Source organism: Callorhinchus milii, unplaced genomic scaffold (genome assembly GCF_018977255.1).
Source record: "Callorhinchus milii isolate IMCB2004 unplaced genomic scaffold, IMCB_Cmil_1.0 Scaffold14, whole genome shotgun sequence".
Classification (NCBI taxonomy): domain Eukaryota; kingdom Metazoa; phylum Chordata; class Chondrichthyes; order Chimaeriformes; family Callorhinchidae; genus Callorhinchus; species Callorhinchus milii.
In genome coordinates, this window is record NW_024704755.1 from 1,961,368 (window position 1) to 1,989,172 (window position 27,805).

At 40.4% G+C, this 27,805-nt stretch overlaps 1 protein-coding gene across 1 annotated transcript in view; it reads right to left on the minus strand.

The window, feature by feature from the left end:
- Window positions 1-27,805, minus strand: part of wwox (WW domain containing oxidoreductase) — a 344,609-nt gene that overhangs the window by 255,111 nt on the left and 61,693 nt on the right. The window contains exon 6 of the mRNA XM_007889206.2: window positions 2,443-2,531. Coding sequence (XP_007887397.2) covers window positions 2,443-2,531 — 89 coding nt within the window. The remainder of the gene's footprint in view (window positions 1-2,442; window positions 2,532-27,805) is intronic.

Below are 27,805 nucleotides of genomic sequence, written 5' to 3' on the forward strand. Positions count from 1 at the left end.
CATTCAGTTAAGAAAAATCAAGGTACGAGGAGCAAGCTAGTCGAGGTCTGGTTCTTGATATTCAACATGCTACCTTTTTTGTTCTCGTTTCTACTGTTGGAATCTTACACAAATAAGACGCTGGTTTTGAAAGTCCAGGTGTATTAAAGCACTTTACATGGAGTGATTTCAGATTGTTCATTGGAGGGGAGTCACTCACACACTTTCCCACCATCAAAAAGTGATACGAGAGCTTGGGCCCTGATATAGAATGCCAAATTGGGCAACTGGGACTACTTGTGTCTTGTCATTAACACCCTGAAGCGTAACCCGATCTAAAAGTGCTTTTGGAGAAACCCAGGACTATAGTGAAGGGTTTGTTAAGTTAGGAAGAGCAAAGAGGACGTTTATTTTAGGCATCTGTTAGTAAAGGAGCTGTAAATAAGTATTCTCTCAGATCCTGTGGTTCACTGGAATGCAATACACTGACAGACCATTGCACTTTGAGATGGAGTTTCATTACAGTTTATATTGTGATAAACTCAGAGCTAGTGAGGAAAGGTTATGCCTGGATCACAAGTTGCATAAAACTACAGATCAAATGAGCCAATTTGTAAATCCTTGCACAACAACCATCTAACCCAACTCTGCAGCAGTGTAGTCTAAAAAATAAACAAAATACATAACAAATATTTCACAAAGAAGTGCTCAGACTTTTAAAGTGTTCTGACTCTCGGCAAAATGGGCAGTGTGATTGAATGCCCTGTCCACATCACCGAGAAAGGTGATATACTCTACTTGAAGCAGAAATTGCGTAAAATGGGAAGTATTACGGTTCATCGGAGGTATTGTTGTTCTTATCTCTACCTTACTTATCCCATTTTCTTCCTCTCCTTCATCGCCCATCACATCCCAGCCAAGACTTGCTCCCAGGCCTCCAACAATGCCATTCTGTAACCAGCGATTACAATGCAGATGACACCGGTCTAGAATTATATCTGCCTGAATTCCTAGTTCCTGCTGTGGACAAGTATCTGGATGACTGGTGTGTACAACAAGTGAGACTGCACGTTCACGAGGTGATGAACAACAAGAATGAACAGACGAGATCGCCACAAAGACATCTTTGCCTTGGATTAGGTTTAGGACTAACGACAGGCTCCCTGCTGTTGCGTTTGCCTACAAATACACAGTTACTACACTTAACAGCAAAAATCCTGTGCAGCACTTTTGAGGCATCATCCGATGTGAAAGGCACTATAACAAATATGAGGATTATTATTTTTTCTTCGAACAACAAGGTGAACTTGTACTGTTCATAACTTATATTGTTATGTTGTGCTTTTGAAGTCAGATAACATCTCAAAGTGTTTTGCCAAGATTATTAAGGAGGGAAGAAAGGGGGGAAACTTGAGAATGTTGACCAAAGTCACTGTTAGAAATTCTTTTTTATGAGAGTTGTGAGGGAAAGGAGGGAAAAAAAACTCACAAAGCAATGGGATTTGGGGAGAGTTCCAGAGAATGCCTTGTGGCAGAATGCTCGACGATGGCTGGTGGAACAAAGGGGGCGAGGAATGAGCAGTTGATCAGAGTGGGAGAAGCAGACAGCACGAGTGGGAGGAAATTGCAAAGGTCGTGATGGGCAAGACCGCGGAGAGGTTTCAAGGTCAGGACGCGAATTCGTTTTTTTTTCCAATCGAATTTGTAACTCACTCCACGACCGCACTGCAAATGTTTAGCTCTTAAAACAACTATTCGCAGGTGCAAGGCAGAGTGTAAAAGAACCACAGAACACCACAGAGCTCTCAGCCAGTCTTGAATTGTTTTCGAGTAGGGACCTGCAATAAGATCTCTTAAATTTACATAACTTTTACATTTCCTTTTATTCCCAATACGATTTCTTGTGTCTCAAGTTCCCATCACGTGTGGACTGGATGCAAACAAGATTCACTGCTCTTGCTTGCTGGTTTATCTGAACGTAAAATGTGCGGGTCAGGCAGTGTGGAAGGTGAGCACAGAACAATCTTTGCCCCTCACATTATGGCTGATCTGCATTGGAGTTGAGGTGCAAATCAGTCACGGTCTAATAGAACGGCGAAGCAGGCTCGAGGGGCTGAATGGCCTACTCCTATTCGCGAGGGTACAGAATGGGGAGATATCCTGCCCCCAGTAAATGGTCTGCCAGGATGTTGGATAGTAGAGCGTGATTTGTGAAAGGAGTTCGAATGGGCTGAAGGGCCTTCTTCATCCAAACCTCCTTTGTGATCTTTATGAGTTTAAATTCTAGCTTAAATCCCCGAGGTGAAAGATTATTGTTAAAAGGAAACGAACACACCAAACCCTGCGATCTTGTCCAATGTGACAACGAACTTGAAAAAACATGGGAGAGGAAGGACAAAGGCCAGTGGAGGAATAGAATGAAAACATGGCAACGTCAAGTACTAAATCATCAGATCTACTTACAGGTTCCTAGCCTTAAAGGTTTCTGCAAACTGCTGCACGCTAAGCAGGGAAGCCAGATCAAGGGTCATAGCTTCCACCTTGGCTTTGTGCTGAAATAAAACAAAAGGGAAAAATCAGATGGGCAAATGGATAGAGAGTGCATTCACTTCCTGATAAATATTTTTTAAAAAACGCAGACTGGCATGAGCTTTGAAAAATGCATTCTCCCATTAAATTTGGGAGCACGGCCAAGCTCTGTATTCTTAGAAAACAAGAGCCTAAACGGAATGAGCACAGTAAAAACACAAAACACTTCTCTGCACGGCTCGTAAAACAGGAGGCTGAATACTTTCAGCTGCTTAGTGACAATCTTCACGAGGCAGTTTGTCAGTTTTACAATTATAAGTTCTGCATTCTTGGTCACTCTCTTTATCAGGCATTTTGAGCGTGGTAATGTGCTCTTTCCACGGCACTCCAGGCTTACTTACAGCAGGAGTCCTGGATGAGTTATTTGGGTATAAGAAAATTCACTCAAGTGATTCCAGCAATCTAAGGTTTGAGCGGCTGTGTAAATACACATTTGGAACACAACGCGGTAGAAAGAAGTGCACTTAGGAAAGTTAACATAAAACAAAACAACTGCTCTTAAAAGCTTTTCTAAACTGCGACTCGCAGTACACGCTTTCTCAATGGTTCATTACATTCTGGGTGTTCATAAAATATGGTTCTGAGTAGATAAGGACAGTGTTGAAATCCAGATTAACTGTTGTTTTATTCAGCTTCTAAGCAACCCATCTTCATTCGTTTACACCCTGCCTTAAGTTTTTTTTTATTCCCATAGATTAAAATCGCTGCTGAAAGCTTCATTTTTATGTCAAAAGCAACCCGGCTTCATAAATATCAAAAGGAATACAGATTGTCTAGAGACTAGGTTATCAGCAAGCTGAGATTTATAGAACATTATCATATTGGCCAACACCAGGCAGTTACTGACTGGCCTCTCCCAGCTTGTGTTGCAGGGTAAAGCCAAGCTGAATGAAATGTCTCAGAGAGATATATAGGCGTTAAATGGGATTGAGAGAGTCAACCAGGTCCCAGACATGCCGAGACAGCAGGACAAAATGGTGCAGGTTCAGAGTTGCAAAGGACAATTTCAGGACAGACACCAGGAAGTATTTCTTTACTCACAGGGTAATTAACGACTGGAGTTATTTTAAAAACAGACTGCTGGCTGCTGTAATGGGAGGACAGTTGGGAGAGTATTCTGGAACAATGAGATCAAATTGGGACAAAAAACCTTCTTCGTCAAAACATCTCGAGACAAGGCAAGCTGTCAGAGATGATTTTCACCCACCAAATAGAATCAAATAAATGAAGAACTGGATTTAAATGCATCACTGGCTTCTTTGGGTTTTTTTGCATACTTTTGGAACACGTATTTAATCTTAGACCATATGTTTTTTTTTTTTCTGCTCTTCACGTCATCAAGACACTGTTACTCGGGCTCTGCTAATCCACAACTCAGAACCCGCCATTTGGCAGAGCAGACCACACAAGGGGGTGCAAATCCACAGTACAATATGATACATCTTTCAGCTCCAATTATTTGCAGGCCAGGAAGCAACTAATGTCCCCCTCAAAAAAAGACATCTTTTTCAAAATGCAAATTATTCGCAGAGTTGGATCAAAACAGGGTAACACATAAGTTAAAGCTTTTATGTTTTCGAAACGCAATTAAGTTAAAAGCCTGAAAGATAAGAAAGCACGTTGAATATTTCTTTCTTAGGCAACTTCAGTATTAACAATAATGTGATTCTATTTGGTGGGTTGGGCAACCACTTGTCTCATTATAAACTTCCCATCAAAGGGCGCTTTATATTGAGAGCGATGCTCTAGGAAAGCAGTAAAGCTATTAAACCCAAAAGAATTGCTCTCCGAACTTTGACCTGCTTTAAAAGAAACCCGGACTGTTCTTCTTCAAATGGAATATTAAATATGCGGTTTATTAGTCGATTCGGGCAGTTTATCAGTTGAATCATGACAGCCTGAAAATTAAACCTTGCAACAGAAAGTAAACAGACTCCATGCAGTTAGCACAGTTAATGTGACAACATGGTAACAGTTAACATGGCATTTTATTCTTGGCTTTAGTTTCCTCTCAGTCTAATGAAATTGGCATATGCAGTCGATCCAATCAGACAACCAGATTAGTCCAAACCTGCAGTTAAATTCGCAGCAGTTACTGTTTAAACGTACTGACTGCGTGTTTGTAGGTGAACACAGCAGCCAATTTGCACACAACAATATCCTACAAACAGCCAAAAGGTGAATGTCTGATTAATTGGAGGACTTTGTCCAGGACACAGTGAGAAATTTCCCTCCCTTTTCTTTAATATCCACCTGAAGAGGGAGATGTGACGTCGGTTCAACGTTGTTTTAACATTTCATCCCAAGCAATGGCACCACCAACACTGCAATGCTTCCAGAGCGTAGCATTGAAGTGTCAGAGTAAACCAAAGTCCCCAACAAGGAACTTGAACCCTTCTGACCTCCTGCCCAGAGGCTAGCAACTGACACCAATCTACAAGAAACTTCACATGCGCCTAGAAAGTTCAAAACGGGGCATAGAATCAAAGAGTTAAATTCCAAATCTGGTGCTAAATAAAAATATAAATTAATGAATAGAAAAACCGAGACTGGAAGCAAATAGGTCACTTTGAGGACCGTTTCTACAGCCATTATAACCCTATGCCTGTGATCGCCCCAGTACGCTGGTCACTCAATGCTGTGCGTTGGAATGGTTAACTGTTAATCTAAACAGAGGAGACTTGTGGCTTCATGCAACAGACCGGGCAGGAACAAACAGAGGCATTTTCACAGACCTAACTAATCAAATATACCAGACACAATAGCTGCATTCTCCCTGCTGTTTCCTGTGCCCACTGCCAGCACATCGAACGTCAAGCGTGCAATGTTCCCTTCAGTTGCATTGCCCATAAATAACGCTGGACTTAATTAACTTGATACAACTCCGAAGTACAATCAGCCAAAACTGCGTGCAGTTGGGAATGATGTGTAAAAAAAAGCCGCCCGGATGAAGAGCTACTCATCTCTGAGTTACAAAGTGTTAGATGACTTTATTAATGCACTGCCTCAACCTTAAGTCTTGGGTAATCTTCAACTGCAGGGCATGACGGCTCAGGCAATGTTCCATGTGTAAGAAATGTCCAGAAAACCTATTGAAAGTATTCCTGTAAGCACATAAAGCTTGCTGTCAAATGCCCTTTTTTCTGGGCGCTTAGCTCAATGATCAGCAGCAGGAGACAGCGTTGCATTGCGCAGGACTTAATGAAGTATTCATGAAATTAAGTACAGAAATCACACAATAGAAGTCCACTTCACATCACAACCCCCCCAGTAGAATCTGCACAGCACGCTCAGCGCCCTTCGACAAAAATGCAGCATTTCTGCATTGCCTGGAATAATTCTCTGGGTTTAAAAAAAAATCTTTAAATCAGTTTGTCGTGCTGCCAAAAATGTAATCTTCACATAAAGCTGCAATTCATGACCCAGTCATGCTGCCGAGCAATGCAGTCCTGTACTATACCACACAAAACATTAATCCTTCGTACACTAACAGATGCTGGCAGGATTTTAGGTCAAAATGTAGTTATAAAATGACAAATTATGTTTTGTGTTATATGTAGACAGCAATAGAGCCCACAAATAAGCTGATAAATGTCAACTACACTTTACCGCAAACAGTTTATTTTTTATTACAGTATAACCATAAATGTTCCTGGAGCTGGACTGAAGATTTATTTAGTGCAAGAAGAAAACAAGATTACATTTGACATAAAGTAATATGTGGCATATCACTGGTGTTCTGGGCAGCATGCCCTCATGGGAACGAGCGGTGCAGAGCTAGACTAACAAATCTGCTGTCTGCTACAATAGACGATAAGCTATATTTCCTCAGATACCCCCAAAAAAACACATTAATGCAGAACTGATTAAAACCAAACTTCAAACGACAGCGGTTTGTTTCACTATCTTACATGATGTAAAACTTACTCTAAACTGCAATGATGATTACACAAATACAGGGGGTGATTTTTTAGGCCAATATCAAACGACCTGTCATTTATCACAGGGCAATCCTTGCTCATGTGTGAAAATTGCTACAATATCTGACAGCAGAAGACAAGAGCGTAGATAAACAGTATTTAGCCCACTTATCAATTCCATTTGTCACTAGGTGTGCTATAATTGTTTGTCAAATTAATTCATTATTCATATCCCTACTCTACAATATTATACCAATACAAATAAAGAAGTAATCGCTTAATATAGAAAAGAGAGATTGTTTAACAGCTATCTTGGCTTCTCTCCATTCAGATAGTCAGTCGTCGGGTTATGATGCCAATTCTGGGCATGCAGCCTCAGAAAAGACTGACGTCAGTTTTGTTGGAAACCTATCTATGAATATTGCTAACTCTTGCACCTTTTTTAAAAAAAGATTCAATATAATGCTTAACGAGCCGTAATCATTTCAGCTATAAATTGCCAGGTTTTTTATGCGATGCTATTTGTCCAGAGAAAAAAACCTGAAGAGATCAATGGAAGCTAAAATAACAGGCGTTACCCCTGTTTGGGAGTGCATGGGGGGTTATTTAAACCGAAATATAGGACAACTGTGAACAATTAGAAAACGCCTCGGAGTAACCCACAATATCCAGATAATCATCTTATTGTGAATAAGTCTAATTCACAAAATTCTTAAAAAATAAAGTTTCTTTCTGGAACTCCACTGGAACACCAATCTTAGTCTTCACTTCTAGATTGGAGCCATTTATACATTTGCCCATTGATATATGGCTAAAATACCATGTACACATCGCCCAAAGTTGGCCATTTAACAAAGCTCCTCGAGAAACTCAGTCCAGATCCAGAAAGGCACAAGTCTTTATTTATAATGAATCATCTATGAGGTGTAACTTGAGAGGGTTGTAGAATATAATGTTTAAATTCATAACTTAAAGAGTTTCAGCTCCAATACATTTTGGAGTCGGTGGGAAAGATTTTCTCTCTTTCAACATGTTATCTGCGATAATTTGTCTTCTTCCAAGAGATGAAACAGACGAGAATAAGTGTCGGTACAAACTGTACATGGTCCATTGGAGGAAGTGGACTAGATGGAGCATGAAGTTTTTTTTGAATCCAAATAGTGGATTTATCCATGGTGCTAATTCAGCTGCCCAAACACATGCATGTGCAGAAAACTGGAAGGCAAAGAAATTACATCAATGCAACTGGGAGTTGAACGATTGAAGTTTGAAATACAGAATGTCCCTGTGCCCTTTAAAGTTAAATTATGAGAGGAATGAGTTCTCAATTAGGTTAGATATTAACCGCACACAGCCCGGACATATTTCTTAGTCAATGTACAATCTGAGAAGTATGATAATGTTCATTCAAGACACCCTGTCCTTTTTAATTCTCCCCCCCACCACCCCTTCCTCTCCTCTTAGTCACTTAAATAACCTTTCAGTAGCCTTGTGGTGATTGATAGCCACTGACACCAGATCATAGCGTAGTTCTCATACAATCCGATTCATTAGGTTTTGCAGACGTTTTCAGTTTTAAGCCTACTCTGCTAAGTAATAATCTTTGCACTTGATGTACTGCTTATATCATTAAAATGTCTCAAAGTGCTTCACGCGTAATTGCTGTGAAATGTAGTGACTGTGTATTTTCTAGGCAGACATAGCCGTTAATCAATTTGCACATTGCACAACCCCAGGAGGTCACTGACCAATTTACTTGGAGGACTGTTGGCCAGGGAACCAGGAGAAACTCCCATTTCTTTTCGCATAGTTTTACAGCTTTGTCAATATCCACCTGAACAGGATGCACCACAGCTAAACGTCCAGCCCCAATGTTTGACTTCAACTGCAACCTTCTAATCTAGAGGAGAGAATGTTACCAACTGAGCCAAGCAGACACCTTTTTAACCTGTAGAACCACTCCATAGAGACAGTGCGTGGATTGCAGTAATTAAAGAAATTCCAAGTCGTCAGAAAAGCAGTGGAGTTAGCTCTTGCGACTCAAGGACATAAGTATCACTTCAGAAAACAGCTGTTTTGCGGCTGAAACCTACCAGATAAACAACAATCACAGAGGGACATAAAGCACTGTGTTAAGTTACCACTGAAAACCCAGTGGAAACATTTTGCAAGACTCAAAGAAGGCACTTTTGGATCCGATCCAATCTTAAAAGGTGTAAAGAGCTTTCTAATAGATTAAAACCCTATGAAGAAAATAAAGTTTATTGTCTGGAAAGAGAAAAAGGCATGGTAAAACCACTAAGGTAATGAAGGTGAACGATTAGGCAGATGTTCATTTTAGGACATTGGAAATAAAGAGAAAGCAAGATTATCGGCCGGGAATTTTATGGGAAGAGTGACAACTTGAATGCTGTTCCAAGGACATTTATGAAGTTAAAATCATTGCGACAATCCTTCATTTTTACATCAGAACATTGCTGAACACGGAAAATGTCTTGTAATCTGGCGTAATGGTTAGTGTTTGAAGCAGCCAGTGTTTGTCTCTCTTAATGATGCACAAATTTTACTACATAAAATCATCAAACAGCTTTCCTTTGCGACACAGCTCGTTAGAACTTGTGCAGAGCTTCTCTGTCAAACAACACTACACAGAATAGAAATGGTTTAGCATAGAGAGCCACCGTTTCTTTCAAGTCTACCTAATCTGTTCAGAAAAGCTTTCAGACGTCCAGAGAGAGAGTGAACGAGCAAGAGAGACAGTGTCCTTCAAAATACACAGTCAATTCACTTTACAGTATATTCTGTGAAGCGCTTTGAAATGTCTCGAAGACTTGATAAGGCGCTCTATCAAATGAAAGGATTATTATTATCAATCTGCAATGCGCATCTCACTATCCTCATGCATCTCCATGGTAATTCTTTGCATATTTAGTTACACTTTCAAAGTAGTGAATTACTTTTTTTTAAAATATAAAGATCTTTTGAGATTTCCCAGATAATAAATGTATGTTGTCACATATGGACACAATCAGACTTGATCTGTTAACATCGCAATGAGAACCATAGACCACATGCAGAACAACTGGCCACACAAAAGTCACATCTGGACTTGGACTCAGCAAGCATCCTCCAGAAGTGAAAGGTGAATATATCTTTTCGCCCAGAAAATATACAGTCACATATTGCAGTATATTCTGTGAAGCGCTTTGAGACATCTCTACGACATGATGGTGCGCTATATCCAATGTAAGGATTGTGTTTTATTATAACGACACAGCACTGTCTCTGTCCCACAGAGACCGCCCCATCATTCAGGGCTTTGGCTTACAAGAACATGTCTTGTCCACCTGGGAATCCTTCATATTGGCAACTGGGTGAAATAAGGGGAAAATCATTCACTCCCACCTCACCTCACCACACAGCATTAACATCCTTCACCCCGATAAAGCATAATACGCACTCAAAAAGATACTCGAATAATCCTTCCTCAAATAAATAAAACAACTTTTTTTTTAAAAAAAAGAAAAAATAATTCTATCTGGTCACTTTGCATTCATTCCAGCTCGGGTGAGCTTTGATTCAACCAGTTATAGAGTGGTATAAATATTTTGTGTGAAGGGAAAATTGTATTGAAAGTTTATAACATAGGGCAAATGAAACACAAACAGACAGATCTATATGGAAAACAAAATGACTGCTCAATGGCCAAATGGTCCATGGAATTCAAGGAACACAGTAAATTAGACAGAGCAGGATCATTAATAGTTCTGACATGGTTACATTCCTTGAAATTGGATGCATTTCTCAGAGGAAGTATTAGGATTTAAGAAGGATACAGTATTACTTCCAAAGGGAGTACTACATGTAGAAGGGAATTTCAAAACTGCCACAGTTTATCAATTAAATCAAGTAAATCCACAGCACTGGACAATTCATTTATATTTGGAGTTTGGGTAAAATGTAACATTCACGCAATTAATCTCGATTATTAATATTTAATACAGGGAACATATCCCGAACCTTGTTCTTCTGGGGTCTTAAAAGTGAATATATGAATGTAATCCACTTACACTCGAAATTGTATTGCTGTGGTTTGAATTCAAAGTGAATTCCACCGAGTTTTACTCTAATGTCCACAGCAGCGAGAGCAGACATGAAATGTGCTTTCTCCATGTAGTTATAAAATAATTAGACAGAACAACACTGAGGGCTGATCGTTTTGCTCAAGAGCCTGACACAAAATCCCAACACAAGCACTTTCTTCACCATTACTCAAGTCTTATGGTGCTGCAAATATTTTATTATACATAATTACAAATTACAGAAAACAAAAGAAGGAATAGACACAGCAAAGCCAGAGCTGCATTAATTCGCAGGAAGGACAATATTAAATCCACACCCTGTGCTCAAACAGCGCGCCTCGTAAACACGTGAAGAGAAAAATAATTTTGGTCAAAAAACAAAGGGCCAGAAGTGATAACCTGTTCGCTGATGGGGACCTAATTTAAGTTGCCACGGAGCCCTTGCTGTAACGGGGTCGTTGGGAGTTGCGAAGTTCGAACCTGCGTTAAACGCGAGGGTGTTGAACAGTCACCACTGATCAGCATCTCGAGGTGTGCGATCTAACCTGTCTTGAGTTATCGGGGCACACTGCACACAGTGAAAGCAAGCCAGCCACCAGCTCTCATACACTGAGCTCTTTACCCTATTTTCATCGTGGGCAACCTGACCGACTCGTGAGAGTACTAGTCCAGCAACAGCAGGATTTTCTCGCTCAATGCCACAAAATGTCAGGGTTCATTAGCTACCGTCCTTAGAGTATGGGAGCCAGTGTTATATTAATAATATATTATAATAATAAAATAATATTATATTAACAGTGTCACCCTGGAATTCTTAACAAAATATTTCTCCACATTCACAAAGAATAGGACCTTTTCTAGTAGGTAGAAACACGAGACACCAGCCCGAAGGAACTCCCCTTATTAAGGACGAACTTCCCGCTGCTGGTCCAGCTAGGACCACCCTACCCATTAGGGCTTTGGTTTACAGGATTAATAGCTGCTGAGTGGGATGACTACCTGCCCCTAGTGACTGGTCGGCCCTTCCAGGTCCTGCCGATGAGCCAGGCCTGGCTGTGCTGTCATCAGCAGTGAGTGCCCTGGAATACCGCGGACCCGCCTGGCTCAGGAACCGGACTGGAGACCGTCACAGAGTGTGGGGGCTCGATTCCGACATTCCGTTGCCAGGCAGGTCACCTTGAAGCCAGTTCAGCTCCAAGGAGACCCCGCTCACCTCCCTCCACCCCCACCTCCCGAGGAGGATAACTTGAAGCAGCAATTCACTGGTGTAACTCTGCACTTTGTATCACCAGCACCTGTGCAAAAGAGATTCGAGTTTTATTACGAAAAACATAGGATTAGTCTTCATTGTGAGTCTGTGACAAGGAGCTAAATAGACACGATTGAATGTATCCTCTCGTTGCAGCCTTGGGCAGAAAAGCATTACAGTATAAACAGCTTTCAGGCTTAACTAGAATATATCCCACACATAGAACAAATAAATAAAGTAAAAGCTGGCAATTTCTTACAGCTAATTATGCTGATTTTTTTTTATCAGGCAGCGTTGGCTGCTTAGGAAAACTGGTTTGGGTTTTATGAAATGCAACATTAAACAGCACATTACATCACTTACAGTGCTGCGTGTAAAATTGTATTAAATTAACTTCTGGCACTTGCTCTTAGCCTTAGGTGCTACATGTACAGATGCATCATCTTCCCGGTCTTATTTATTGCTTTCTCCAACAATGGACCGCAAAGTGCCTGTACATGTTCAAAGGGCCAGTCACCTAAAACAGCAGATTTCGTGACTTACAGGATCTGCATTTATTAAGCCTGATGAGTTAAAAATTAATTGCACCCGGTGGCACACATGATCAACTTTGCCTGAGGTGATGGCTGAGATCAGACACTTCGCCAGGACTTTGCACAGGGTCAACTCTTAACGTTCTTTGCTAGAAATAGCTCGCTGACAAGTTGCACCATTATTTTTCTGGTGGGTGGGGTGAGGTGGTGGGGACGTTGCAGCTTTCGGAATGACCAGACCACACAAAAATACTCCTCAAAGTAACTGTGAAAGCTGCAGGCTAATTCATCATGCTGTCAGAATACTGACATTCGTTCATAAATACAATCCAATCTCCTCTACACCTGGCTGAGTCTACTGTTCAGCCCCATGTAATTCACTAATTACACCTTCTCCTCCTGCCCCTAGCACGGAGTGGCCAGCTCGCACCGAAGGAGTGATGATGAAGCACGAGAGTCAGGGCAAAGATCCCTTAACTTCATACACACCTCGCGCAATTAATAAAGAGCGCTGCTTTCTCCTGAGGGCTTGAATATGCCTTATCAGCAGATGATGGTGATGAACAAACAATTTCTATATTGCTCACAAATTCCACAGAGCAAATTCCGCTGCATACGGTGCACCAAGGCTGCCCTTTCTCTCAGTAGCTAAAGTTTATATTTCACACTCAAAGATTATTCCTTCTGTCTCCCACTCTCTCCCCACCCCCCCCCCAACCACCCGTGGACAAAGAACCTATTCTGGCGAGAAAGATACAGAGTGATCAGGACCTCAGAACTGTGCACTATCGCAGAGGATAAGCCTCCACATTCAGTTAATGGGAAAAGCAAGCGCTCAGAGGCTGACCATCTCCACAACAAGACTTCGATTCCATGGATTGAACGGTTTCCCCATAAAGCAGCTAGGAATACGATACTGCTGCAACATTTTAGCCCTTTTTTGATGCAATTATAAACACCCGTCTGCAGCCAGAATGGTAGAGTAGAGAGCCGACACATGTTTCCCACACAGGGGTGGGCAGGAGAGTGATGGCAGTCTCCTCACACATTTCACTCTGAGATGCGCTGCTCACCAAAAGTCTTATAGTCTAGGCTGAGGCTCCAGGAATGCTGCTTTATCAAAAACAAACACTACATTTGACAGTAATGATGATGAGTTACTCTGAGCCATTTCGATGTGATAAGGCACATGTAAAAATGCAAGTTCTTTCTTGGTGCCCACAAAATACACAGTCAATCCACTCGAGTGTACCCTGTGAAGCGCTTGAAGACGTCTCAATGATGTGATAAGGCGCTACATCAAATGTAATTAATAAGGGTTATTATTAATATCAATGCAATATGATAAATAACAGAGAGAGAAAAATGTTTAACCCCTTCCTTTGTTAGCTGAGGTGGTGCATCATCCATAGACCCACCCCCCCACCCCACCCTCCTCCCCGCAACTGACCGAGCTTATTCCAATGGTTCCTTGATAGATCAACGCGTCACAAATCTCTTAAAGTCCAGCAGCAGAAACCAGCGATAGTGCTCTACAACAGAATATACTGTAAAGTGGAACCACAAACAGTAGTAGATTGAAAATGACCGATTTATTATTGTTTGTGGTTTTGGAGGATTATTTTTAGATCAGGTCTCCCGCTTGCAAAGCGAGTGCTCTAACCACTGAGCTACAGGACTCCACAACTGAACTACTCAGAGTTGAACACATTTAGATCAGGTGGTGGAGGGGGAGGGGGCAAAGGGGAAGAGGGGAGGAAAATGAACCATTTTTTTCCCCTGAAACTTCAGATTGTGCTACTTCAACGCTGAAATCAAACGCTTCAAGAATGAATGGCAGCTGCTAAAAAAAAACACAGTCCTGGGACTTGTAACTATTCACCGACACTGGTGGTTTGTGATGTTTTAAATAGCATTAATTACACGACTATTATTCTCATCCTTCAGTGCACTGGAGTGATCCCTGTGCATCATTTCCGTTATAAAGCATATTCTCAAAAACACAAAATGATTTTATAATCTCTGACAGTATGTTAATTCAACTAATAGAGGGAGTAATTTTCCTTAATTGGCTTCAGTATACTCCACAGAAATAACATCTGCACTCATCACTCTGAGAGACAGCTTTGAAGTGTTGGATATTAAGATACTCTACAGTCCAGCCCTGTGTTGAGGGAGCACTGCATTGGTGGAAGTGCTGTGCTTTGGTTAAAACGAGATCCCGTCTACCTGTTCCGGTGGACCTTAAAGATCCCTTGGCACAACTCGAACACAGAAGGGAGTAAACAGAAAAAGGGGCATTAAATAAAACACCCTGGAAGTCAATGCATTGCAACATTAGAGAGCAAATATTTTAATCGCATTTCGTTCTGTGGTCCTACGGAACGCTAATGGATAACAGGCCATTTTAAAAGAAATTACACGCAGTTAATTGTGAGCAACGTCTACACAGCAAGTTGCAATGTCAAACAGTCAACACTGACTCCAACATGGCAACACAATAGGGAGTCCTGCACACGAGAAGGGCATTGTAAGATGTTGTCTATTAAAGCCCAAGGGGCTGAGGGAACACTATTAATCTCCTAACCGTTTTCATCAGTAAAGTTTAATAGTTTTTATAACACACGGTCATCAACCATGACATCACAACTTTAACCCTGTCAGTGCTGAACAGGCTTTCTGCGCTTCTTTGTGAAAAAAACCCTCTTTCTTCACACAAGACTCGCAGATTTCAGTGCAGGCACAGAAAAATGCACAGAAACAAAGCACAACATTTTCAAATGAATATTCCATCGTACGATTCCACAATACAGCCTCTCGTTGCAGCCACACACAGACACACACGCACACACACACACACAACTCACACACTCACTCAACACACACAAAGACAAAATCTACACTGTTTCTGAAGGAGAAAACACACGCCGTGTTGGGAATGCAGTTCAAACAGGAATCGTATTTCAGCAACAAACCATGTAGGCATTGTAAACAGTGGCCAAAACTGTCAGAAGTTGCTGGTGTGAAGCAGGCATTTAAAAGGGGACTCAATCCATTCACAAAGCAGAAGGGTTTAGAAAGATATTTCGGGGAGAAAAGGGGATTAGGATCAGTGGAGCAATAAACGCCAAGAGACCAGTTGGCCGAATGGCCCGTTTCATTGCTGTCTCTATATAATTCCAGCAAATGCAACGGTGAGAGAATTAAAACTAATTGTACGGGCATGAAATCTAAGACTATTTACCCATTAAGTTTGATATCAAGGCAGAGGGGATGGGGCGGGGGTATTTTACAGTAAATTTAAGGAAAGCAAAATTAAAATTCCATATTTTGACTTTTTGTGTACGATATTGCAGTAGCTTTTCGAAACAGTTTGAATGTCGAAAAGGCAGTAATTACATTTCGTGTAATTGTATAGTGTTTCAAAAAAAATAAACTACACCAAATAAAGTGGTTAAAAACCTCTATTTCCTTCTCCCACCTAGAATGCTCTTAGTGATGTTCCAAAGTGTGCGGGGAGAGCTGTTTTCGGACAGAAAGCTCCCGTTCATTTCAACATAACGTGGGGGTGATGACAAGAGGAGAGGACAACAGCTTGGACAAATGAATTCCCCAACAAGTTCTTAAGATTTCCATTTGTCGCCGCCGCAGCTTTGTACACTTGGAGAACAGAGTGTCTGGCAGCACGCTGCGAAGGCATGAACCAAGGGATTTGAAGGACATCTAAAAACACGAGAACGAAGCTCGAGCAGATTACGGATGTCATTCGAACTCCTAAGAGCTTTCTCTTACTCATGTTCAGGCTCTTCTTTTAAAATATATAAAAGAAAACCTTTTACAATGTGCATGATTTTTCTTTCTTCGCTGAGCTTTCGTGTTCACGTTTAGCTGGCAAAACCTGGACCTTACATTACGAGCGAGCGTTAATTGTTCCCCTGGCATGAACCAGTGGTGTTATGGTTGCACATTGTGCTTAGTGCTTTGCCGTGACAAAGCACTTTACTACAAATGAATATATTCTGTTTTTATCGAGTTACAACACTCCCAAATATACTGCAGGTGATTTGAAACTCACTAATTTCACTTGTAAAATATTTGTGCCCTCCTCTCGTCTCGCCCTAAAATCTATTAGCGAATTGAGGGCTTTTCTCCAAGGCAGACAAATTTGGGAAATAACGTGTTGCGCTTGGGGGAGGGGGTAAAATCTGAAGAGAAAGAGAACTTTGTAAAGGAAAGAAAACTAGCCTGGTAAAAATTAACAATAATAATACTTGCATTTTGATACAGCGCCTGATCATGTCATTGAGATGTCTGAAAGGAATATATCGTAAAGTGAATTGAGTGTGTATTTTGTGGGTGAAATTCCTATTTGTTGCCTAAAAAAGCAGCCCCTCTGAATATCCTAATATGTGTATACTTTTTAAACAGTCAAATGCACGATATTCCAGACTAGTCTTAGCGGTAAAGTCTCCCCTTTCTTAAACCTCTGTGCACCACGCCAACCAAGATAACGAGTGCTCGCTTTATATTCCCACCCGCGTGTAGACAAGTACTCAAAATCCATCAGTAACTCAGCTTGTGGCATGAATCGTAGGCATGAACCCATAACCTTCCTTCCACTGCTGCGTAATGGAGCTACAATGCACTCTGCTCACAACTGCTATAAGATCCTGAACTGGTTCAGTCTGCAGACACTTGCTTGACAGGATGCGTTGTATCCAGCAGCTTGTAGCAGCCCCACAGGTCCCCATTTCTCTTCATTTTACGCAGCCACAAACAGTGACAGGTAGGACTCCATTTTCCACTGGCAATGCCTCATTTAAACAGGGAACGCATTTATGGTACAGGCATAAAATAAAAATGTAGATTTGTGCCATCACGTCTCAGGTAGCAATGCATTTTAATCTGATAAGGGTGTCAAAGGAATGGGCATATTTACTGCACTCTCAGTCCTTAAGCACAACTTCATACAAAATTGATGCATCTCTTCTGAATATCCGAATAGGTTTATTTTTAAAAAAATCACCGGCGGCATATCCCACACAAGTCATTTCATATTAAAATGCTGCTTCTTTCTGGAGAGTGCGTGAAATAGGGTTTTTTTTGTNAAAAAAAAGCACTTCTATAAAACTGTTATCTCATCAGTTATTCTAAGTAAGACAACAGGATGTGACAAATACAATTCTGCACATTGAGTTAGATTATATACTCTATATCAAAATTGTACTCATGTGCACAAACATATACAGTATTAGAAACTAGAACATTTTGACTCAAATGTGCTTCATTATTTAAACTGGCTTTTTTTTATATCTTCAGATTACTGGACTTCTAAAGCTAACGTGCCTAGAGAGGCGAGAAACAGGAGTGAGTGCTTTGTAAATTCATTTCTTTCTTTTTTTTAATACAAAGAAAAGTCGACTGTTCTGGACCATAAATATCGTGCAACATCAAATGCCTGACTAAAACAGCATGAGAGGAAGATTAAATCTCAACATGTAATTGGAGAAAAAAGGCTTTTTATTATTTTTTCAGTATATTAAGGGGGAATGTCTAGTTTGGTTGCAATGGAATAGGTTCTGGTGGAAAGTGGAACTGGTAAACCTTATGGTCAAGCCCGTCTCCATCTTTCTTGTATCCTCAGGGAAAGGGGAGGTGGAGAGATCTCCTCGAGGCTGAGCTGGCTCCAATGTGATGCGCATGGCAATGGTGGTCTGGTAGCCTGGTTCAGTTCTGCAGTACTCCAAGGCGGTGATAGTGACAAGTCAGCAATTCCGGCTCACTGGCACGACTTGGGAGAGGCAGACTTGGGAGAGGAGCAGGGATCCCTCCCACTCAGCTCCTGTTACAAGTGAAAGCCAGAGTCCAAACTGGCAAGCTGGCCCTAACTCAACAAACAGCGGGAGGCTTGCCACCGCATTAGCAAAGGCAAGCTATGTGTGTTTTTAAGCTGGTGAAACTGCAGCACAAACTCCGGGTTCCCAAGCCTTGGTTCCTGCACCTCGTGCTTTCCAGAGTAAGCAGGATACATCCATCTGGGGAGGAAGCACGCACTCCATTCCAGACACGTAAGATACTTCCAGGGCGTTGGCGTCATGCTTATGTGGAACGTTTAGTTTGATTTGGATAAGTTACCGCAGGATTGGCCAACTTGCGGCCCGCAGGCCACATTACTCGTGCGTAAAACCCTCGACGTGGGAAGTTGGCTCTCCCTGCTTTAGAGTAGCATCAGGCCATCAGCCACATGGCTACCCAATAAAAGTAAAGGAAGATAGATTGAAATTGAGGGTGGATGGGAATTGATTAATGAGCTCCCAGGGTTAGAATCATAGAATTACTGAATGTCACAGCGCAGAAACAAACAGACTATTCAGTGCTGGTGGTTTGTCTCCACAAGAGAGAGCCATTTGATCTGACTCAACTCTCCTGTTCGCTTGCCAACTCCTTTAATATTCCTCTTTTTCAACCAGCTATCAAATTCCCTTTGAAAGAATTCATGGACCCCTTTCCACCTTCACTCACAGTCAGCTTGTCCTACCTTGCGTTGTTCTCACTGCCTGCTGCCCACCCAATTACCTGGTCTGTTAATTTTGCTCCAGGTCTACTGCATTTAAATGATAAACAAAGAGTGAGGCGTGTGACTATAGACACAAAAATGTTCTCGTCTCCTCTCCGCTCTCAGCATCCAGCAGAGAAAGCAAATAAACAGACGAGGAAAGACACTGCAAGGTAAAGCAAGGGGAGAGTGGGGGGAGAGGTGTGTGAAAAAAAACAGTCACAATCTCCTCCCGATTCATGAAACAGTATAAACTGAGCAGTTTAGGAAAGCAGCAGGAAACAATCCCTGCTGTTCTGCACTAGTTACAGCTCTCGAATCTCATTCGTATGAACGAGATACAAGAGAGATCAGTGGTGAAGATGGTTTGCTTTCAGCTACGTGCAAGGTTAGGTCAGTGCCTGTGATACTCAAAGCCAATACTGATCAGTGCTTTCTGAAATGAATTATAATCGCAATCATATTCAGTCTTCATTTAATGTTTCCATGATTAAATACTGCAGGATACTATATCCTAGCTAATTTACTCGATCTTAAAAATGTAGTTAACTACTGTACTGAGGACAACAGATTATTAATAATAATTATTACAAATAATAATGATTATATAATAATAATTTGGTCACTTCAATCCACGACTGTTTGTGGGACACTGCTGTGTGCAATTGGCTGCCGCGTTTCGCCGACAAAAAAAATGCAGTCAATTCACTTTACAGGATATTCTGTGAAGCGCTTTGAGACGTCCAGAAGACATGAAAAGTGCTATATCAAATTCAAGGCTTATTATTATTATAATAACAACATTATGGGATCTAGTACATAGATATTTTAGGACATATGTGCATGCGACTGCCAGGAAGGTGGAAAACAAACTAGATGGACCTTGGTCTTTTTTTCTTCTAGCATTTCTTTTGTTCTTATAATGACTCTTGCATCTGATACAGCGCCTTATCACCTCTTCTCGACGTCTCAAAGCGCCTCACAGAATATATTGTAAAGTGAATTCACTGTATATTTTGTGGGCAAAACCAGCTGTGGATCAGTCAGTCAGCTGCAACCTTTTCCTGCTTCCCAGCCCATTGCGAAACCAGAATCTCATTGCACTCAAAAGGGAGACGCAATCTATTAGATACCACAATCCAACACAATGCAACGCAATGCTACCCAAAAATCAAAACAAACCTCAGGTCAAAGAAAGAGAAACATGTCCAGAAGGAATTAGGCTGGTGCACAAATCAAAAAGGGAAAGGTTTTGTATTTAAGCCTTTTCATGAAAAACAGATTAACTTATTTTCTACATGAATGCCTTCCTCAATTTTATGATTGCACTGCCCACAGCTCGTCTTAAGAGGTAAGGTCAAGTGTCCAGAAGTCTATCGATTATGCCATGTGCAGCACAGGATCTGAATCTACATTCTGTGGAAACTGATTTCCCCCCACCAAAAAAATGAGGAGAGAGAATTATTTTTTCAGCAGATTTGTATAATGTACATTCGTCCAACTCCTCATTGTTTTATTTCTTCAACTTTGCGCAGCTGTCCTGCCGTGGACAACAGGCATGTATTGTGTATGATCCCCGCTCTCCCCATCCTCCCTCCAAGAAAAATTGGCTGATATTAGTTGGTGGGGAAACTCTGCCACCAGCAATAGAAACAGGAGCAGAAACAAGGAAATATAGGAGGGATTCATCAGGTTACGCAGCAGGGGGTGAGGTGTGCGAGAACCACCACCAAACTCAGGTCAAGGTGGGAAAGCTACATCACGAGGATGTGAACGAGTCTGCCTTTTAGCTATGTAAAAGAAAATATGATTGGTGTAATATACAGGTTATCTGCAAAATATGCAACGCAGACATCAGATGCTGCTATATAATAGCCCTCGATTCCCTGGTATGCTGTAATATTTTTGATTCAGCCATCTATCAATATTTTTCATTAAGTCCTTCCTCTTCTAACACAATAAAGAACACTGTGAAACAACAAACCAAGCCACATTACAGACCATCTTGTGGAATTAAAAACTTGCACGCAAATATCACCCTCGAAGCAATCTCGTGTACTTCAAACGCTGCAAAACACTTGGACGCAGACGTGTATCAAAGAGCATACAGTGAGAAAGGGGCTGTTTATTGTAACTTTCATGTAAATCCACATTCATTCAATTACCTTTTGCCCCATTTTAGTAAAACACAAATTGTTTTTTTGTAACAATAGCATTAAAATAAATAAAAGCTAATTCCAACAATAAGATAAGAACACGAACAAGTACACAATAGATAAGTTTCAACTGTAAAACCATTATAGTGGTATAACTGTATACATGTCCAAGTAAAGACAAATGAAAAAGCCTAAAGTCAAGCTCAAACCTCGCAACAGGAACTCAGTCCAGTGATCAAAGGTTTTCACAAGTTCCTTGCGCTGGTGAAGAGTTACTGGGGAAAAGGAGATTGAGCTAGAAATATATCAATATCGCTGGGCTAATTGGAAAAGCAGGGAAGAAGTCCCCCTATTAAAGTAATCTGTATCATTTAAAAGAATCCACTGAAGTGATCTCGATTCTGAACGGCTGAGCTAAACCATGTTAAGGCTACTTCACTCGACGTTCCCATGAAAAACATTAGGTGACAAAAGACCCTTACAGCGATCTCCAGAACTGGCAATATATTAATCAAAGTGACAAACTAAGAAGACTGGGTTTGACCTTTTCTGATCTCATTACTTCTCTATTACCCTTTTGAAAAACATCCTCGCAGTGAGATCACTAATTGAAGATTATGGGTGTAACATCACAGTTTTTCCATCGCCGGTGGAACTTGAAGCATTCTTCATCACAATAATTAACTTTCTTTTCACAAACCCTGCCCAGAAAGACAATGAGACTAATGGACCGTCACCAACTTAAACAAATGTTCCTCAATTAATTGTCCTCACTCAATAATTGTGCAAGTCATAAACACAAGCTTCTTTTCTGAACTTACATGGAGACTATCAATCCTAACAAACGTTCCTTTATACACTTCAATAAGCCATAGTAATTAGTGCTTCTTTTTACAGTAGCATATAATGGGTTAAAGTCAGAGTCTCTACTTATATTCCCTTGAGTTTGGGATATTTTTTTTACCCCAATTCCACCCAGTTTCAAGCACATCACCAGTGACTGAATGCCATCTGGAAGCCGCTTCAGTTAAACTCTGGGACACTCATACTCGAGTCATTTGCTAATGCATTATGTTGTAAAGGAGACATACTCTGCTTTGCAATTCATAGCACCTGCAATTACAGCAAATGGGCATAATTCATTCAAAGAATCTTGCTATCAAGACGATTTTTAAAGCTAGGATCAGCTTTTAACATCATTTTCTGGGTGATTTGACACCCTTTAAATCAGTGGTGGCCAACCTTTTGCTTGGCCAAGAAAATAAATCGTCTTGGTTGAATATTTCTGTATTGATAGTCATGGCGTCGTGGACTTCAGCACTTGGTAGTTAGTGGAAACAAGGCATTGATTTGGCTGGACTCGCCTGGACTGGCGGGAATATGAGGTGGGCCGTTTCTGGCCCATGGGCCATGGGTTGGCCGCCTCTGGTTTAAACACTGCACTGTGCGTTGATGACATTATTTGGCAATGTGTTACCAAGTCCGATGAAGTGAAATGGGCAATGGTATTACAATTATACAGCGCGCTGAATTAGTGACAATACTTCAATTCCTCCACTCTGCAGAGCTCATTAACTTCTCACGGAAATTTCCTTCAGTGATGCTGTCAGGATTCTGACGGTCACTTTAAACCAAATGCAGTGTTAATACAAAAAATAATTATGCAACAGATAAAGGATACTGTCCAAAGCGTTGGTTAGGTGACATAAAAAAAATCATACCGGTTGATTGAGGTTCCCTATAAATGTCTGCTCGGCCTATTTCATTAACCTAAAGAAACATACGTAAATCATTTCAGCTGTAAGTTTCTCACCAGGAATAAAATAACTTCACCTCTTACACCCACTTATCAGAGTAAACAACCACAGTTTTCATTTATAATGAGTTTCAATTGTCTTGATACTTTTAATCACATTGCAGAATGAAACATGAAGGAAACTTTACAAAACGTTTACCAATATTTTAGCAAAAATATTTACATTTCAAATATAATTAGTGCTTAGGTTCTTTCTGGCAGGCAACCAGAAAAAAAGGTTCAAAGGAAAGGTTTTTTTTATCATAATAAATGACGAAGGAACAAAGAAATGTTCCACAGGACTTCATTATGAAGGTGGTCTTTACCTATTGATATTTCAATATTAAAGTGAATGGTATTTGCATCAAAGTATCATGAACACATTGAAGACACTTCATCCTGTTGAACACACTGAGCAAAACAGCAAGAGTATTGTAACTCAAACACCGCAGTGCCAAATTTTGTTTGTCACACACGACACACACACATACACTCTGATATCTGCGCAATATCAAATAATTCAGGAGGACCATTTCTGAAGGACGGATCCAACTGAGTCCTGATAAAAGGTACCCTTAGGGAACAGGCTCCCCGGTGCAAGCAGAAAGTGTTGTTTGTTTCAAGAACAAATAGGATAGATTTCTGTTAGAAAATAATATCTCAGGATACAATACGTACTTTGGAACACGACATGTAAAGCAACTGCCAGGATGGTCTCAGCACATTGCTATTCTGCTATTCTCAAAAATGTTGGGACTTTATCTGCAATTGCAGTAAATAATTCAGTGATAAACCAAATTTGCACACGCAATTGGCTATATTTAGCATTTATCATTAGAATATTATCCCTAATGGCCTAACAATTATATTCTCAGACTTTCACAAAGATACAAGTTGAGGTTTTGAGTTTAAGGAGAAAGTCTAATTAGATCTGATTTGCATATGGAAATAAAGTTAATTAAGATTCGCTAATAAATGATTCCTGATAGCATAATGATTAGAATTTCCAGGTGCCCACATAAGAGGCTTTGCTTTGTTGCCTTTTAATAAAATATAAAATGATGTGCACCTACACCTAGGCTTTGGCAGGTTACAAAGGCAAATCAACCTTGGATGTTTTACTTTCCCACTTCCGTCATCTGAGAATCAGTGAGTCAAGTCACCGGGCAGAAATCACACAAGGTCCACTCAATGCAAAGCTACTGCACTGCTCACTTTTTTCATCAATGCATTTAGCCGTTCAATTGTATCTATGCCAGTCATAAGAATTATTTGTTGAAGCATGCTAGCTGGCCTTTTAAAGTGAATCACTGCCATTTGGAAGGGAAAAACATCTCGAAAGATGACCCATGTGTAATTTTTGTCTTAATGCCATCTTCCATTCCAAATTAAAGGGTAGAAAATCCACTTGGATCTAGATGTACTCCATTTTCCTATCCTGGTTTGACAATTCGTTGAATTCAGCCTCAACTTCAAAGTTGTTTTTGTGTGGTTCTCAAATGAACTTGCTTCAAAATTTAAGACTATATCAAATGTTTCACACTGGAAAATGCTACATAAATAAGAGCAAATCTCAGCCCAGGTAGAATTTCGCCCCAGAAGACATGAATGTTAGGAAAACTTTTAATGATGCCTCTTAAATAAGGTTACTGTAAACACTCGCACTCGACAGTTCAATTTGGGGAGAAGACAATTTCCAAATGCTCTCCATCACATTCGAAATTCATTCTGATATTTCATATTCTGTAAACAGGTTTGCAATTTATCATTTTCTTGGATCAATTTTGCTGGCACAGTATTCTGGTGAATTGCAAAGCACCAATTTGAGTGCTTCTGAGGACACCATAAACCTACAAGAGCAGGTTAGGACTATCAATTGAACTGTGAGATTGGATTACTGCCTTAAACTCACTGCTTTATGTTTTATTAAATATTTTTAAACCATTATGCACTGAGCATGTCAGGGTCAATGCAACAGAGGAAATGGTAATGAAGCTGAAAATACAGCATAGGACATTCTGTGATTCATATGCACATTACAGTACAGCACCACAGAGCCTGGGTTTCCGAACTTGTTAGTTGATTACTGGAAAGTAGGCTACCCACTAAATAATGTAAATATTTCTTGCTTCTCATGTTCTCCACTGTGTTATCTACAAGGGCTACAACATCTGGATTCCTCAACACTCCCGAGTGGGCCCTTCCTTCAGATCATAAAAAATACACTGATTTGACATCAGACTAAAGTACAATGCGATATTTTTTAAACTAAATGATTTAACAACTTTAATGTCACTCAAGCCATCACAGCTAATTCAGGTTGCACATCTTCCAACTCGCTCCAATATCAACTCTGCATATGATATTCCAAATAACTAATCGTGCTTATAAGATTAGACAAACGCGTTTCAGCTTATATGCAAATGTTTTGGAGATGTATCCCATTCCACGAATAAGCCTGGCTCATTACAGCTTTACATTGACTTGGCTCATCTGAGAATTGTGAACAATCACATCCAAATCGGTTCGTTTTTATCTTCCCTAATAGTTATCCTTTCATCATCTACCAGGCTTTCCTGCTCTATGATCTACAATCTTATATTTATCTGTATTAAATTTAATTTAGCCCAGCCACTTAGCGAGGCGTGATCCCTTTGAATGGTATAAATTCTTCTCACAGTTGGTGTCATCAGCAGATTTTCTATTGCAAGAGGGCCCTCCCACCCCTTCCCACCAGTGTGTTTATATTGTATCAAAATCTCCTGCTTTTCTTCAAAACCAGTATTAATCCAATTAGTTAATCTACCGTAATAAGATTATTTAATTTGGGCTGTGAACATAGAACCAGAGAAAATTAGTAAAAAAAGAACGAGCTTCATGTGAGACTTAAGATAAGATTTCTTTCCCATATGCTGAATTTGCTAATGTGGAATTAAGTCTCAGGAAAGGAACTGATGCCACAGGAACATATAGGAACAGGAGTAGGGTATTCAGCCCCTGGAGCCTGAGATCATGGCTGATCTGTACCTCAACTCCAAATGCCCATCTTTGTCGCATATTCATGTTGAACATCCCCTTTTAAGAAGAAAAACTGCTTCCTAATGGAAAGAATGGCATTCATGGAAAGGCCAGTGGTCTGGGTAAAACATTGATTGTAATTGTAATGTTAGATCGATATTCTTTTGGTTTGGTTACGTACCTTTGGAGCGTTGGGGGGGAGACCAGAATTTCATTTGTGTGCAGTTTTACCTATAGTTTTCTTCCTCCCCCCACCACCCCCCGCCCTTCTCAGGCAATGTCAAACCTGGGTTGATTGCAAGTGGAAGTGTTTTCACCACTATTGTACTTTGCAATCCACATTTGTTACGTAAACACTTAAATATAGCAGCACCCACAAACGAATTGCTGTAAGATAAAAACTCCACCACTTGTGTAAAAAAAAAGGCAGTAGTTGTTTTTTGCAAATGCAATCTGTTTTTCTCTCTCTGCTGCAGTGTTCTGTGGTCAGACATCTCATTTGCACCATTGTATTATACATTTTATGTAGGACAGATTGTTAAAATTAAGAAAACATTTAGTCGTGAGCCAGCATTCTGCGGAAAGCTATCTCGCACAGCTGTAAAACATAAGCAGTCTGTCTCAATTATGACCCACCACTCAGAATGCATTGAACATAAACAGTATTTCATTTCAGTATTTTAATAGCGCCTCCTTACAACAAAACATCTCAAAGTAATTCACAAGTGATGTCAAGTGTAGTGATTGTACCTGCAATGTACCACACAAAGCCATTTGGTAGAGGTAACATTAAAGCTTTTTTGTGGCAATAAACCTTGTATTTGTTGCATATCGAGTGTCTCAAAGAGCCTCGCAGAGATTTGCTGCCAAATTTAGCGACTATTAATTTGTTGGCAAAAATGGCGAGCATTTTTGCGTACAGCAAGGTCTCGCAAACAGCAATGATGTGAATGAGCAATTAATTAATCTAAAGGATTGCTGGCTGCACCATCAGGAGAAAATCCCCCCTCTTTTTTCAATCACAATAAATAATCCTTGCATTTGATATAATGCCTCATCACATCGTTGAGATGTCTCAATGGAATAGAGTTCTGAGATCTTCAGTGTCCATCTGAACTTGGCAGACATCTGATCCAAAGCAAGGAGACAATCTCGCAGAGCACTGGGATATCAGCATGGACAATGAGCACAGACAACATAGCAATGACACTGTCTGTGTTTAAGGGTTGTAATTCTGATCATAACTTTTATAAACACTGAGAAAAGATTTTGTGCTTAAACATAACTGACTGCTATCAATTAATTATCACAATTTCACATGAAACGAATTTAACAATCTGAATTGCACTCAAAAAAATCATTGGATATTATCAGGTAGTACAACCCGCATAACCATGTGAGATGGACTAGATTTGGTGCTAACAAATCAAATGTAAAAAGATACAAGTGGAATTATAACAAAACAAATCTAGGAAAATATGGTTGGGGGGTATAAGGGCATCAAGACCATGGGCAGAATAACAACACAGCCCAGCCAGTCAGCACCATCTCCTGGCCACGGGAAAGAAGACAATGAAAGTCCACAAGGAAAAGGGAAGACCTCTCTTACACTCTTGTCAAAGGTCAAGTTAATCCACTGAACTTACCCATAGAATAATGCTGGAGGTTACATTAGACAACCTCAACACTAGGTCCGTGTATCTGATACCCTGAGAGTTATGAATCCGTCATGAAATGTCACAAATTTCAACCCCGCAGCGCGTTCGATTTTCAAAATACTTATCATTTCATTGCTTAAAGAAAGCGTGTGACGGATAATATTTAGTTCAAAGTGGCGTTATGTTTTTTTTGGTTAGGGCATTTTTACGCAGAGAGAAAAAAAAATCCAAATGGCATTTTCGAATAAAATCTAAAAATGAAAAAAATAA